General features: G+C 41.1%; 2 protein-coding genes across 15 annotated transcripts in view; one reads left to right on the forward strand and one right to left on the reverse strand.

Moving 5' to 3' along the window:
- The window catches only part of Nptn (neuroplastin), a 66554-nt gene extending 54062 nt beyond the window's left edge, over positions 1 to 12492 (forward strand). For 2 of the 8 annotated variants that reach the window (XR_010054023.1, XR_005487909.2), the window contains 5 exons: positions 37 to 170; positions 3199 to 3354; positions 10126 to 10147; positions 10883 to 10957; positions 11479 to 12492. Coding sequence is in view for 6 of the 8 variants with exons in the window: in NM_001413347.1 (NP_001400276.1) it covers positions 37 to 170; positions 3199 to 3472; positions 10126 to 10147; positions 10883 to 10943 (491 nt within the window). In the remaining 2 variants the exon portion in view is untranslated. Of the gene's footprint in view, positions 1 to 36; positions 171 to 3198; positions 3473 to 3678; positions 3712 to 3770; positions 3831 to 10125; positions 10148 to 10882; positions 10958 to 11478 lie in introns of those variants that run through there. The other 6 variants (NM_001413347.1, NM_001413348.1, NM_019380.3 and 3 more) reach the window with 4 other exon arrangements.
- Rec114 (REC114 meiotic recombination protein) overlaps positions 12442 to 13127 on the reverse strand; it is a 158116-nt gene continuing 157430 nt past the window's right edge. For 3 of the 7 annotated variants that reach the window (XM_039081093.2, XM_006243160.5, XM_006243157.5), the window contains one exon: positions 12491 to 12720. In XM_039081093.2, coding sequence (XP_038937021.1) covers positions 12556 to 12720 — 165 coding nt within the window. In that variant the 3' untranslated portion in view covers positions 12491 to 12555. Of the gene's footprint in view, positions 12791 to 13127 lie in introns of all 7 variants that reach the window. The other 4 variants (XM_063265122.1, XM_006243158.5, NM_001106825.1 and 1 more) reach the window with 3 other exon arrangements.

Below are 13127 nucleotides of genomic sequence, written 5' to 3' on the forward strand. Positions count from 1 at the left end.
TATCTTAGGTGGTAACGGTTTAATACTTTTTCACAGCTGCTCCTGACATCACTGGCCATAAACGCAGTGAAAACAAAAATGAAGGGCAGGATGCTATGATGTATTGCAAGTCTGTTGGCTACCCCCACCCGGAATGGATGTGGCGCAAGAAGGAGAATGGTGTGTTTGAGGTGAGTAGGAGGTAGCCCTTATATCTATACCTAGATTTATGTGGTATAGAGGACATCTGGGCTAGTTACAGCAGCATCTGTTTCTTTGATGTAGGCATGGCTTGGGGCATTGTGGAGTAAATTGCAGTTTATACTGAATATAGAGTTTAGTCTCTATCCAGTTTTGTGTGTACATGATTTGTACACAGCTTTTGTCTGGCAAGGGGATAGATTGCTTGCCTTCACAGTTGAATACAGAGCTAAAGCTAATCTAAATGTTTTGCTATGATTCTGTATTGGGTTGTTTTCATTTGTTCTTTGGAAGAAAAGAGACCAAAAGGTAGTATAAGTATGTTCCTAAAGGGCTGGAGAGATGGCTCAGCAGTTTAGAGCACCGACTGCTCTTCCAGAGGTCCTGAGTTCAATTTCCAGCATCTACATGGTGGCTCACAACCACCTGTAATGGGGTCTGATATCCTTTCTGGTGTGTCTGACGACAGAGACAGTGTACTCAAATATATAAAATAAATAATCTCCCCCCCTCCCCCCCCCGAGCTGGGGACCAAGCCCAGGGCCTTGCGCTTGCTAGGCAAGCACTCTACCACTGAGCTAAATCCCCAACCCCAATAATTCTTTTTAAAAAAGTATATTCCTAAGATTCAGAAAATACCAAATGAAAATTGGGTGCACTCTCTGGAGATAAAGAGCAGACATAGGCATTTGTAATCTGGCAATATTTGCTTCTCAAAAGGTCAAAGAACATTCTTTCCAGTCTGTGAAATAATTTTTTAAAAGATGTATTTTTTATTTATGTGTGTTTGTATGTGTTAGCTTGCACATTTGTGTGGGTGGTTACATAGGCCAGAAGAGGGTGTCAGATCTCTTGAAGCAGGAATACAGATAGTTGTGAGCTGCCTGTTGTGGGTACTAGGACCTGAATTCCAGTCCTCTGTAAGAGCAGCAAATACAGATAACTGCTCAGCCATCTCTGTGATCCTAAATAATTCTTAAGCTTCATTTTATTTGTGTGGGGATGGAGTCCACCCATCAGTGCATAATGTGGAAGTCAAAAAAGGTGTTAGGTATGTTCCTCATCAGTTTCCTCATGGTGAGGCAGAGGCTTCCTTGAACCCAGGGCTCATGTTTTCTTGGCTAGGGTGAAAACCAGCAAGCCCCAGAAATTCTTCTGTCTCCACCCCTTCTCTGAGCTGGGGTTAGAGGTGTGTTCGGGATGCCTAGCTTATTACATGTACACTGGCATCATAATTGCACAGCAAGTGCTCATAACTGCTGAGCCATCTTTGAGCTCCTGTGGAGTGACTCTTGATAGTGTTTAAATAGTGTATTGGTGCCTTTTATTCTCTGATTTCTAACCAGATCTCCTTTCTGATGGGATTTTCATACTTTTAGCATGTAGATTATACCTAATAGGCATCTTTTTTTTTATTACCAGTCCTCAGATGATTCTGAGGACCCTGTAAATCATCTAATCCAGTTTCTTTAGAAAAGTGACATATTAACCAACATATATTAGTGGCAAAATCAAGGATATTATGTAGTTTTATTTCAAGTTCTGTATATTTCTCACTTTATGACCTTTTGACAGAACAATGTCAAGTATGGATAAGGCCTGGATGACGAGCTGGGAGGTCAAGATGCTGACCTGAGTGTTTTCACAGACAGCCACTGTGTCTTCTAAGGTGCTAGGAAGGAGTATCTGTTTCTCTGCTGGACACTGGGTAGGGAGTCTCTGACTTTCATCAAAGCTGATAGAAATTACTCAGCACTTTCATCTTTTGAGGGATGGAAGTTGGAATTTCACTGTGAAGGCTTAAGGTCCCCATTTCAACTGTGCTATATGTGACAAATCCATATGTGCTATAACTGTGATAATGTGAAGGATAATCTTCCTCTGTCCTCTGCTGTTTTGTGTGTTGTTAATTCTTGCCAGTATAGGGTGGAGATGCTGAGTCTTCTATACACTCCTTTCTTACCCATGTCCTTTAAGAACAGTGCAAAGTTCTGTTCATGTGCTGTCTTGCTCCTGCCTTACAGACATGCACTGTCTAGAGTGCTCATAACCTGTTACAGCTACCCCTCCTCCATGACTGTGTGCTAAGATCAGCTCTTTGAATGTGCTAAGATAGCTCTTTGAAGCTTTCCTGCTCCTCAGTATCTCACAATTCTCCATCCGATACTGGTTTTTGCTTAAAAACAAAAAGAAACCAAAAACAAAAACCCTGAAATCATTCATCTGTTTTCTCATACCATCCCACATACAATGAAATCAGAGGACAGCTTTTAGGAGTCTGTTTTCTCTTGCCAACCTAGGTTCCAGATGTGTAACTCAGGCTTGGGCAATGAATGCATTTGCCTATGGCACTCTTTTTCCCTTCTTGGAAGCTAGATTTCTTCTATACTTTTCTGTCAGGATTTTCCATGTGCATATTTACTTCACTTTAGTAGGGGATATATAGGTACATACTAATTAGTAGATACTTGTTGACTGGTTGAATAGGGTTTTTCTTTAATCCTAGAGTCCTGGAATGGAAGTTAGGGTTTTATCTCTGCTCCCTCCTGAGAGCAAGTTTTTTAGCATTGCTTCTGAGAGAAGTTTAAAGACTTACCAAGTGAAAAAGTAAATGTGCCGGCTCTGAAGTTACCAGACAGGCCCGAGATTCTCAGACACGCCCAACAATGCATATCTTGCTTCTCAGCTTCTTACTGCTAGAGTGTGGTACACCCTGACCTTCTCTCCTCCCCTCCCCGCAACACACTTTTGAAGCAGCATTTGTTAAATTTCTTTGTGAGGCAAGCAATAGGCCTCCACTCAATCTGGAAGTTTGAAGAGTATGAATAATGGAAACTTGTATATTCTATTCTATAATAATTGTATTGGATGAACACTGAAGGAAGTCATCAGTTAAGTGCTCAAAATTCTTTGAACAAAGATAGTATCTCATTCCAGCCAGTATCCTGATAAGAATGGAGGACAGTGTCACCCTCCCTTGGGTAGCTTATCCACTCTGATCTGCCTTTTCCCCCCCAGGAGATTTCCAATAGCTCTGGTCGCTTCTTCATCATCAACAAGGAGAATTACACTGAATTGAATATTGTGAATCTCCAAATCACAGAAGATCCTGGAGAGTATGAATGTAATGCCACCAACTCCATTGGCTCTGCCTCCGTTTCCACAGTCCTCAGGGTACGGAGCCACCTTGCCCCACTTTGGCCTTTCTTGGGAATTCTGGCTGAAATCATCATCCTTGTGGTGATCATTGTTGTGTATGAGAAGAGGAAGAGGCCAGATGAGGTTCCTGATGGTAAGAGCATCCCAACAAAATAGTAAAGTTGGGGTTGGTTCCTTGGGTAGTTTCCAGTTGCTGAAAGAGGAATATAAGGACTCATGTTATGTACCAAAAGGAAAGAAAGAAAACTTTTTATACTGGTTATTAATCTATGCTCCCTACTTCCTACGATTTTTTTTTATTAGCCACCTAGAGATATAATTAGCTCTCTCCCTGTTTAGGTGTTCTCCAAACCCTAGACCTTGTCCTTCAGGCCATGTGGTGATGGGCAGCTGTCAAACTCTTTGTTCAGCTCTGTCCTCCTTCAATACAGATCATCAGGCAGATTGAGCTTGAGGAGAATCCAAGTCAAGCCTAGAAGCCACCCCAAGATCACAGGCCACCTGTTCTTTCAGGCAGATTTAAGGTATCTGATTGGTTGTCACATGATTACCTGGCATAGTCCCTATAGCTAACTGCCCCAGTGCAGTTTAGACTGTGTTCAGAAAGGCATTGGAAGAAGCCAGATTATGGTTCCTTTGGTTGGTCCCTTTGAAAGGTTTTCAAGGGCCTCTTACCTTCTGGCTTTTCTGTCTGTGTCTCACAGACAAGAATGGTAGAGAGGATGTAGCTTACTTTCTAGGTTTAAAAGAATAAATACCAACTCCTCAACTGACACACTAGGACATGTCCCTCAGCTGGCCCAGAGTGACGGAAGATATAACAGGAGTAGAACCACCTTTGACTCATTATTAGAAAGCATAGTAAGACTTGAAGGAAGTCTTACTTGTGGGATATGCTTAAAATTAGGAAAGTTTTATGACAGTCTTGTGAATTTGGTTACAGAGAACCTACTTATGGAAGTTATATTATTAGTGTTCCAGATTCTTAAAAAGCCCCATCTTTATCCCTATGGGCTATAATATTAATTGTATCAGCAAATATAAATTGGTTGGCCAACCAGCCATGACTGCTCGTTGCCTGTCACTGACTAGACTGGAGGATGTGCTCCGAGCTCAGTGCAGAATGCCTGGGGCAATGGTGGTGGTGCTAGCTGCTATCTGCTTGTGCTACAGTGTCTTCCCCAGAGTGGATGGCTCCATGTCACCGAGCAGTAGGACTACAGTGCGTTACCTCTCTCCACAACATACCACACTTCTCACTGGACAGCGTTAACTGAAGTTTTGTACTCTCTTGGAAAGAGAAATCCTCAAAGGCATAGCATGGCATTAGATTCTGAAAGGACATATTTGAGAGCAACAACCACTTTTCTTTCTTTTCCTTTCTTCTCAGCAGCTCTTAAATCTCTTGCCTGGAGTAAGTAGAGTCTTAGAGTGAGTACTGACACTGGTGAGGAGGTCTCCTGAACACTGATCTCTGCGGGAAGACTTGGTGGGCTCCTCTCCCGATGTACTTTTCATCAGTGAGCTGGATGGAAAGATGGGAGACTTGAGCTGGAAGCAGAGAGGCCTTTGTCCAGTTCCTTGCCACAAAGGATGTCCCCAGTTTTGCTTTCTCATTCTATGAAGTGAAAATTCATTCTTGGGGTTCTCATGTGTCCCTGATGCCTTTCCTCCACACTTTTCTTTTTTTCCTGTTAAATGTTAGGACTCCCAAGGTAGAGTAAAGGAGAGGAGAGTGCTGCCTCTCTTCCATGTGCTTACAGCTTGGATATTTGGGAACAGTTATAATTCAGGACTATTGTCCCCTCAGAATGTTTTAAACCTTGCTAGTTAAGAGCCTAGGGACTTAGATTTGGGTCAGTGTTAGAGCACAAGACCTTGAATTTGTTCCCAAAAAGGGAAAAAATACCCCAAAGACCAGTGAGACTGAGAAAGATACAACACTAACTGTGTCAAATACTATCTTCACCTCTTATAAAGCCACGGAGGCAAAAAGTCGGCTAAGAAGAAGCATAGATGGGTTTCCAAGCCTGGTTTTTAAGACAAAGATGATTTTTATTTTTACAATAGTTATACATTGGCTTAGCTTGTCCCCATCAGGGGTGCCAGCCTTGTAAAGCCACTTTTGTTAATATCCCAGCAGGCTTCAGGTTAGACTTTAGAAGTGGTTAGTGATAGTTCTGTCTGACAAACAGATGCCTGGTCATGGAGATAGCTACCCATTTAAAAGTTCTTTGGTGGTTAAACCGAAATGGGGGCAGGGGGCAGTTTTCTAACAGCTGCCTGGATGGAACAATAATAAAATAAATTCCTATATAGAGTAAATGAATTCTACACAAAACATATGACTACAGGGTAAGTGCAAAGTAAAACCTACTTGCAGGGTCTCTCAGGAGAATGTCATCATGCAAGCAGCTTTTACTTCTTTGTCGCTGGATTGGGTGAAAGGCTGGGATTCTGGAACGGTTGCAGTTTACTTTCTCTCCTTTCCTGACAGCCAGTGTTGTCCAGGGCCCATTTTCCATCTCCACATCCCTGCCCCACTTCAGCATTCTTAGATTCCTCTGTTTCCATCTCCCTCTTCTGTTTTTGGCTTTTCCTCTGGAAGAGGGGTGTGTGTTGATCTTCAGCGAATATTCTGTATGTTGTGGCCTTCCTTTTGTTAAATTTCTCCTCAACTCCCAACTCAGTTCATGAGGACGGCAAACTCACTTTCTTCCCATTTGCTTCTCTCTAAATTACAGATAGATAGATTCATAGATACATAGATATGTACATACATACATACATACATACACACATACACACACATACATACATTGATTTACAGTCTCTTGAGGTTGAATGAAGAGATGCACTCTGTCTGATACAAACTAAGAATGTTTCAGTGATGAAATTTTACCCATAATGTCTGTTAGCCCATTTATGCCACTGTGGCATAGTGTTTGTAGGTCTGGTGTGCTTTTTGTTTACCAAATAAGTGGTTTATTATCAACTCTCATGGTTATTTGAGCCTCAGTGAACTCTCTAAGAACTCACACAGTTGTATTTTCAGTAGTCTGTGGTTATTGGTAACTTATCTCCATAAGTAGGAAAGCACTCAGTGATCAGTCCAACAGTATAAAAGAAGACAAGTAGAGTTTAATTAAAACACATGCATCTCTTTAGATTTGTTATAGGAGAATGTATATGGTTGAGGTTAACTGCTTCCTTCAAAAGCAGCTTTGGCCTTATCTCCTGAGTGCCCAGGCCACTTCACAGAAGAATCAGCACCACATACATTATCTCCTAGATAGATTATTTACACACTTACTTTTGCTTTTAGTGTTCTTAGTAACAAGTCAATAATAGAGTCAAATAAGAGCTTTGCTCTTTCATTGAATGTTCTCCTGAGAGTGTTAGGTAGTGTGCTCTTCCTTCTTTTATAACCGGACTCATACTTGGAGCCACATTTGTGTTCGTCCTTTTCAGACTCAGCTCAGAGTGCTGTTAGTGTGTCCCTCCCAGGATTCCTTCTGCACACTGGGAGATGGAGGCTGGGGTGCATTCTACTCAGTCTTGGGCCTTCAGAGGTCTTCAGACAGTCTAGTGCCTCATAGTCATTGAAAATGTTAGCATTAGAGAATCTTCAGTTTTCACACTGGTAATTTTGTAAGTTGGTCAAAGGATTCTTCCTTAATTTACTGGTGAACAAGGTTCTTGCAGGTTTGGAGGGCAGAAGTGGGAGAGCACTATTTAGTACCTGATCTGAGTTCTTTTAGACACACTGAACTGAAAATACATTCACTGTGCTTAACTAGGATCAGTCACAAGCACCTTATGAGGAAATGAAGCAAGAGGAAATGATTGAAAGAACTATCTAAACTATCTAAATAACTATCATTTCTCTTGGGTTTAGTGTTAACCCTTCTGAGATCAGGCAAAATGTAAGTGGAGTTTTTGGGAGGTTGAAGCAGGATTTTGAGTTTGATGCCTGCTTAGGAGGGGGTGGGGGGTGAGGAGGGGTAAGGCTGAGAGGATGTAGCTTACTTGGTAGCGGGGCTTGACTGGCAGGTGTGGTTCCTCACTTTGATCTTCAGCAACCTATGAACATCCGTGACAGTACATGCCTGGGATCCTAGCACCTAGGAGGTGGAGGCAGGACTGTAGGGAGTTAGGCCAGTCTGGGACGTAGATCCTATTACTCCATCCCACTGCCACAAAAGTCTGTCAGTGAGGAGATTGCAGTAGCATAGGGGCTTTGACTCTATGGCTCTTGGCTGCTTTGAATCTAAAGCCATCACTTTGTGTTGTATAGTGGGTGCAGTATGTTACTTACGATATATTAGTGCCCTCCCTATATAATGAGGTGTGCGTCAGGGTAGGGGTGTTGAGGGCAGCCACACCTTCACTAAGGACAAAGCAGTCAGGCAAATCAGTGTGTGCACCACGCCATCAGGCACTTCACACTCATCAGATGGATTCCAGAAACATCTTGTTTCATTCTCCCCTCAGTCCTCTTCCTCTCATCTAGCCAGTGGCTGTGAGTAATCCCCAGGTGGAGAGAACAGTCTTTGTTTAAGGCGGCTTTGGCCTGAGGGTTTGGGGGTATGTTGATATTTGTCGGTTACTGTGACTTCTTTTTTTTCCCCCTTCAATTGCATCAAACCCTTAAAACATGGTGGTAAGTGAGCGATATGCATGCTTTTGGAGTTTGTTTAATCTCCGCTTCAGTCTATACAATGCACAGTTCATGATGTTAACACTTCAAGTTTACCTCATTCACTTTCACAACTAATTTGGATTTTAGTTTGCTGTTTAGTCCTCATTTACTTTATTTTGTGCCTTTCTCTGTACTTCTGTTCTTCTCTCCTGACCTTCCTGTGGAGGTCAAGTTGTTCTTTTGTCTGGCCTGTATGGGAGAGTAATGCTGCAGACAGTTGCTCAGTGCAGGAGAGGAGGGGGTGGGTGTCCTCTTCTTTGTGGTGTCCAAGTGGATTTGGGAATCAAAGGGGGTTCCTGGGATTTAGACGCAGTTGAGTCACAGCGGCTCCCACTTTCAGGCATGGCAGCTACACCAGAAACACTGTTGCTCACATACTCACATGCCAGCCTTTGCATGTGGCCAGCTTGTTAGGTTGGAAAGTGGTATTTCTAGACACCAGGGTACACCCCCATGCCAAGAGAAAGGCCTGTGGTGTGCAGTGCTCTTGGGTTAGTCTAGTGTCCTGCTAGGGAAAAACTGACTTGCATTTGTGATTACCCCCTCCTGTTTTGTAAAGTTGGGAGTCTTGCATTAGAATTTTGTATTTTGGGATGCACACTAAAATTAATCCTGTGTCTTTAAATTCCCAGGGTGCTTAGCTTCTAGCATGTTATCTGATTTGCCTGCCCTGGGTGCTGAGTAGGCTGTGCTGAGGGGAGGGTTCGGGCTGGGCTTGTGTGTCTTAGTACCTGATATGTCCTTGTATCTTTCCACTGCATACACAGCAAACAGTTGTCTTGGGTGTCCAGAGTCCTAGTTAGTCCTCTGTACCTGTTTTACTAGTACTGTTGTTAGTAGTGGACTCCTGTGGACACTGGTATGTTGCTAGTCTATTGTTTTGCTGATGAGTCATTGGTTCGTGGTTAGTTTTTTGTTTTTTTTTTTTAAATCCTGTTTTGCTCCAGTCACTGTGTGCTGGCGGTGGCTTTGCCTCTCCGTTGCCTGAAAGGAACAGGTGGAGCAATGTCTCCCTGACAGACATTACTCCTGACATGTGCTCCTGCAGATGCCTACACCAAGATTGTAATCTCCATAACTGCTTCATGTGCACCAAGCCCCCTTGTGGAATCCTGCTGAGAGTTTTTCTAGATGCCTTCAGTGAAATCAAACTGTTATAAAATATCTTAGTTCACCCAACTTTTTATACAGTAAAAACAAAGGGTGCTTTCTTGCTTCCTCCCCTTGTAGAGTTTTTAAATACCATTTTTTGATTTTAATGACATTTTCTCAATGTATGCATATCTACTAAGAGGAGACCAAGTTGTCAGAATTACAAAGTATTGACAATTAAACACAAATAACAAAAACGTTTTAATTAAACAACTATGTCATGGCTCCTGTTTTGGCCAGGGCACAATAGTGAACCCATCTTTTTGTGTGGAGTCCTTTTTACAGGGTTGTCACAATTCAGTTCTCCCTGTGATGTCACAGAACATCCTCAGCTTTTCATAGGTGTCTTGTTGGCCCAGTTGAGCATGGGTAGCCAAGGATTAGGTTGAACTATTATGGCTTCCTTTTCCTCACTCTCATTCTTCAGATTAATAACCTCATAAAGATTGTAAAACAGCAGAAAAACAGTGCCCTCTGGGGAAGTCAGGATGTGTAGTTAAATGTATAGAATGTACACATCCATTTACATTGAAGAACTGCATACATTCTCCACAAGAAAACGAACAGCAGGATTTTACAACTGAAATGTTGGTTTGTCTTCTCATCTATATAAGAGTGAACCACTGGAACTTGGGGACAAGATGAGTACAATGATACAGCCTATCTGTCCGCTACAGTTGCAGTTTTTCATGATGAGCATTCAAAGTGTTAACTAAAACCATTGAAACAGCATATCCGCCATTAAAACTGAATTTAGAAATAACTTCATGAGTGTTTTGCACCTCCAGATGGAATGGCCTTTAATAAATGCTATGAATAGCCATGTTTGCCACTTGCAGTTTACTGTCCTGCTCGTTGTTAGGTAGAGTCTAATGGTTTTCTCCTTTCTTCTTATGTCTCTTGGATTATTAAAAACTGAACATCTCATATAGATGATGAACCAGCCGGGCCAATGTGAGTACTTCATTGGATACAACTTTACAGTTTCTGATTGAATTTTGTTGTGTTTGCAGTTTCAGTCAAAAGGAATACTAAAGATTGTAAGAGAAGACAATTCTATTAAAGTTGCAATGTACACTTTTAAAGCCTGAAATAATTCTGACTGATGATCTTCTGATCCTTAGGCCAGGTCTTGTTTTTAGCCATAGAAGTAAATAGTATGCAAAAGAAATTTAAAGAAAGTTTATGCATTTGACATGTTTAAAATGATAGTATAAGTTAACTTCAAATTTGACTGTAGAATTAAATAATGGTCTAGTTCTATTAACAGTTGCTGACATCCAAGAGTGAAATGAGTCTAAGGTTGCCAGGGTTCCTAGAATTGGAGATTATAGGAAGCAAGAGGGATAGTTGGTAGCTGGCAGGTTAAAAGCCAGAGGGCTCAGCATGGCTTGTTGCTGGTCACCTTTTATCAGTTAAGAAATTAGTATTCAAAGGAATATAAGTCTCTCTCACTGTTGTAAGTAGTTTGTAGTTCAGAAATCTAAAGGAAAGTTACATGTGTGTTGTTTGCCTTGGGAGTCTGAAGGATCTATTCATTGAAAGTAGGAGGTAGAATATTATTATGCACTGTTAGTAGAGTTTGCTTCTACACCTGGGATGGAAGGAAGTGAGGAGTCTGTTTCCATGTGGTACCTTTTCAAATGATGTGACTAGTTGAACTCACACAGTCCAATTTTTCCTCCAAAGGAAAACCAACTCTACCAACAATCACAAAGATAAAAACTTGCGCCAGAGAAACACAAATTAAGTACTGCTTTTAATGTAAGTATGCCTTCTTTAAGAGACTTGAAAGTTCTATTTAAATGAACTGTGCTTCTGCTCACCTTGCTACAAATTCTCCAGTAGTTGGTGTTATGTGTTAAGACTTTATAGATAATTTCAGACTAGCTGATACTAATGGAACAAGTTCTTTCTGTTCCCTGCAGTGGATGGAAAGGAATGCCTTTCAGCTGTATTGACCCACATATTTATACTAGGTTCATTTCATGTTAAACACCTTGTATTGCAGTCTTCTTACATATTTTTTAAAAGGATTAAAAAGAAATAAATTGTTACATGCTTAGGCAGATTATACCCAAAAACCTGTCAGTACTTTGTGTGGTCTCTGCTGAAGGCATGACAGAGATGGTGACCAGAATGCTTAGGGGCACATGGAGATCAGAGTTTCATTACCACATCCCTGTGCATGCTGTTTGAACAACGCTGTATCTGATGTGGCACTGATGTTGTGATGGAGTGGCAGTGCATATTCTTTTAATTTCCAGATATCTTTCTTTTTTCAGCTCTTTAGGTTCCTGAAAAATGATGGCAACATGACCTGCTAAGTTTTCTGCTTGGACCTCTTTGGTCTCTCCCTTTCAAGTGAGCAACACCACAATGACCGTCTAAAGCATGCCTTATTTAGCCTCTCCTATAAGGGTGACCTAGCCAGGTACATTTTAAACAATGCTTCAGTGTAGAAGGTGTAAACTATTTTGGGCTTGATGTGCTGTGAATGTTGCTTTCCCTCCCTTTGTTAAAATATTTAAATAGAAGCGAAAGGTCCTTTGAGGATCAGATCATGCATGCGCCATTTTTTACTTATACAGCTGTTAAATTGGCAAAGCTCTAAATGCACTGCTGCCATCTAGTGATCATTTTGTAAAGTACAGCAAAACCTACAGATATATACAGTATATAAATATATATATATTTATATTTTTGGGGGTGGGAGAAATCCAAAATAAAGTCAAAGCTTGTTTCATTTTTAAGCTGCTGATACTCATTCCTTATTATTTGTTGTCAGATGAGGAAGCTGCAGTTCTGGTACAAAAAGATGAGAGTATAAACTTAAGTCTGTCATTCTAAGGGCTTACTTACCCTATAACTTTAAGAACCTGGAACAGTCCACTGAACGGCTAGAATGAATTGCAGTATATATGTATGATTGCTTTTTAAGTGACTATTTTTCCTTTTGTCAAATCATGTAAATTCTGAAATCTTTTGCACTGATGTGTCGAACCTTATTCTTGTATATTCAATCAAGGCAACTTTTATAATTTCCCATTTGTTTTCAATGACCCTGAAATGTTAATAGCATGGTGATATTCTATGCAACTCTAGTTATACCTTTTGGTTTGACACTGTATTTTCACATTGATTTCATGACTGATGATAGATTTTATAACCTGACTGGGTTCTCATGCGGTACTAACTGTAGATGCATGTACTTGTGTTCTGTGTAATTATTGAAGTGCAATGGTGTACAAAAAAAGTGAATTCACCTGTTTTTAACAATAAAACATTGATAAAAGGTGCTTGGAATAATACTCTTTATTCAAATACCTTCAGTTCCTTAATTGCATACATGTGCAGGGCTTTTAGTTTCTCAACCCTGTGATCTTTTTAAGTTCCTTCTCCACCTCTTCCACAAATGCTGGGAAGTTCTGATCCATGAGGCATAAACGTAGAAAAGGGCCCAATTCTTCTGCTCCCCATGAAGATCCTTCATAGGCTAGGGTCAGCTTCTCTGGCGCCAGGATAGACTGCAGGGGTGCCAAAAGACCAGACGGGTTGATTGTGTGATCCCAGATAATTTAACACAGAAAACATTGCCTTAAAATTTAGAACAACATAAAATGTTACTGGCTTTACAAAAATCCTTTTCTATACTTATGTTTCACATTTATAATTCTGTGTCTACATTTCTTTCCTTCCTCCATCCACTCTCGGGCGCTATATTCTTCCCCTACTTCCTTCTCTCTCTCTCATTCTGTCTCTGCTCCAAACCCCGATTTAAAAAAGAAAACAAGCCAAAACAACAACAAAAGCCAAACCAAAAACACAGGCTGATCTCAAATCTGTGGCCCCTCCTGCTACTGTGTCCCAAATGTCTAGATTGTAGAGGGCTACTACTTACTGGGCCCACCTCTACATTTTCTGGACATACATA

The sequence above is a fragment of the Rattus norvegicus genome, chromosome 8, assembly GCF_036323735.1.
Source record: "Rattus norvegicus strain BN/NHsdMcwi chromosome 8, GRCr8, whole genome shotgun sequence".
Lineage (NCBI taxonomy): Eukaryota > Metazoa > Chordata > Mammalia > Rodentia > Muridae > Rattus > Rattus norvegicus.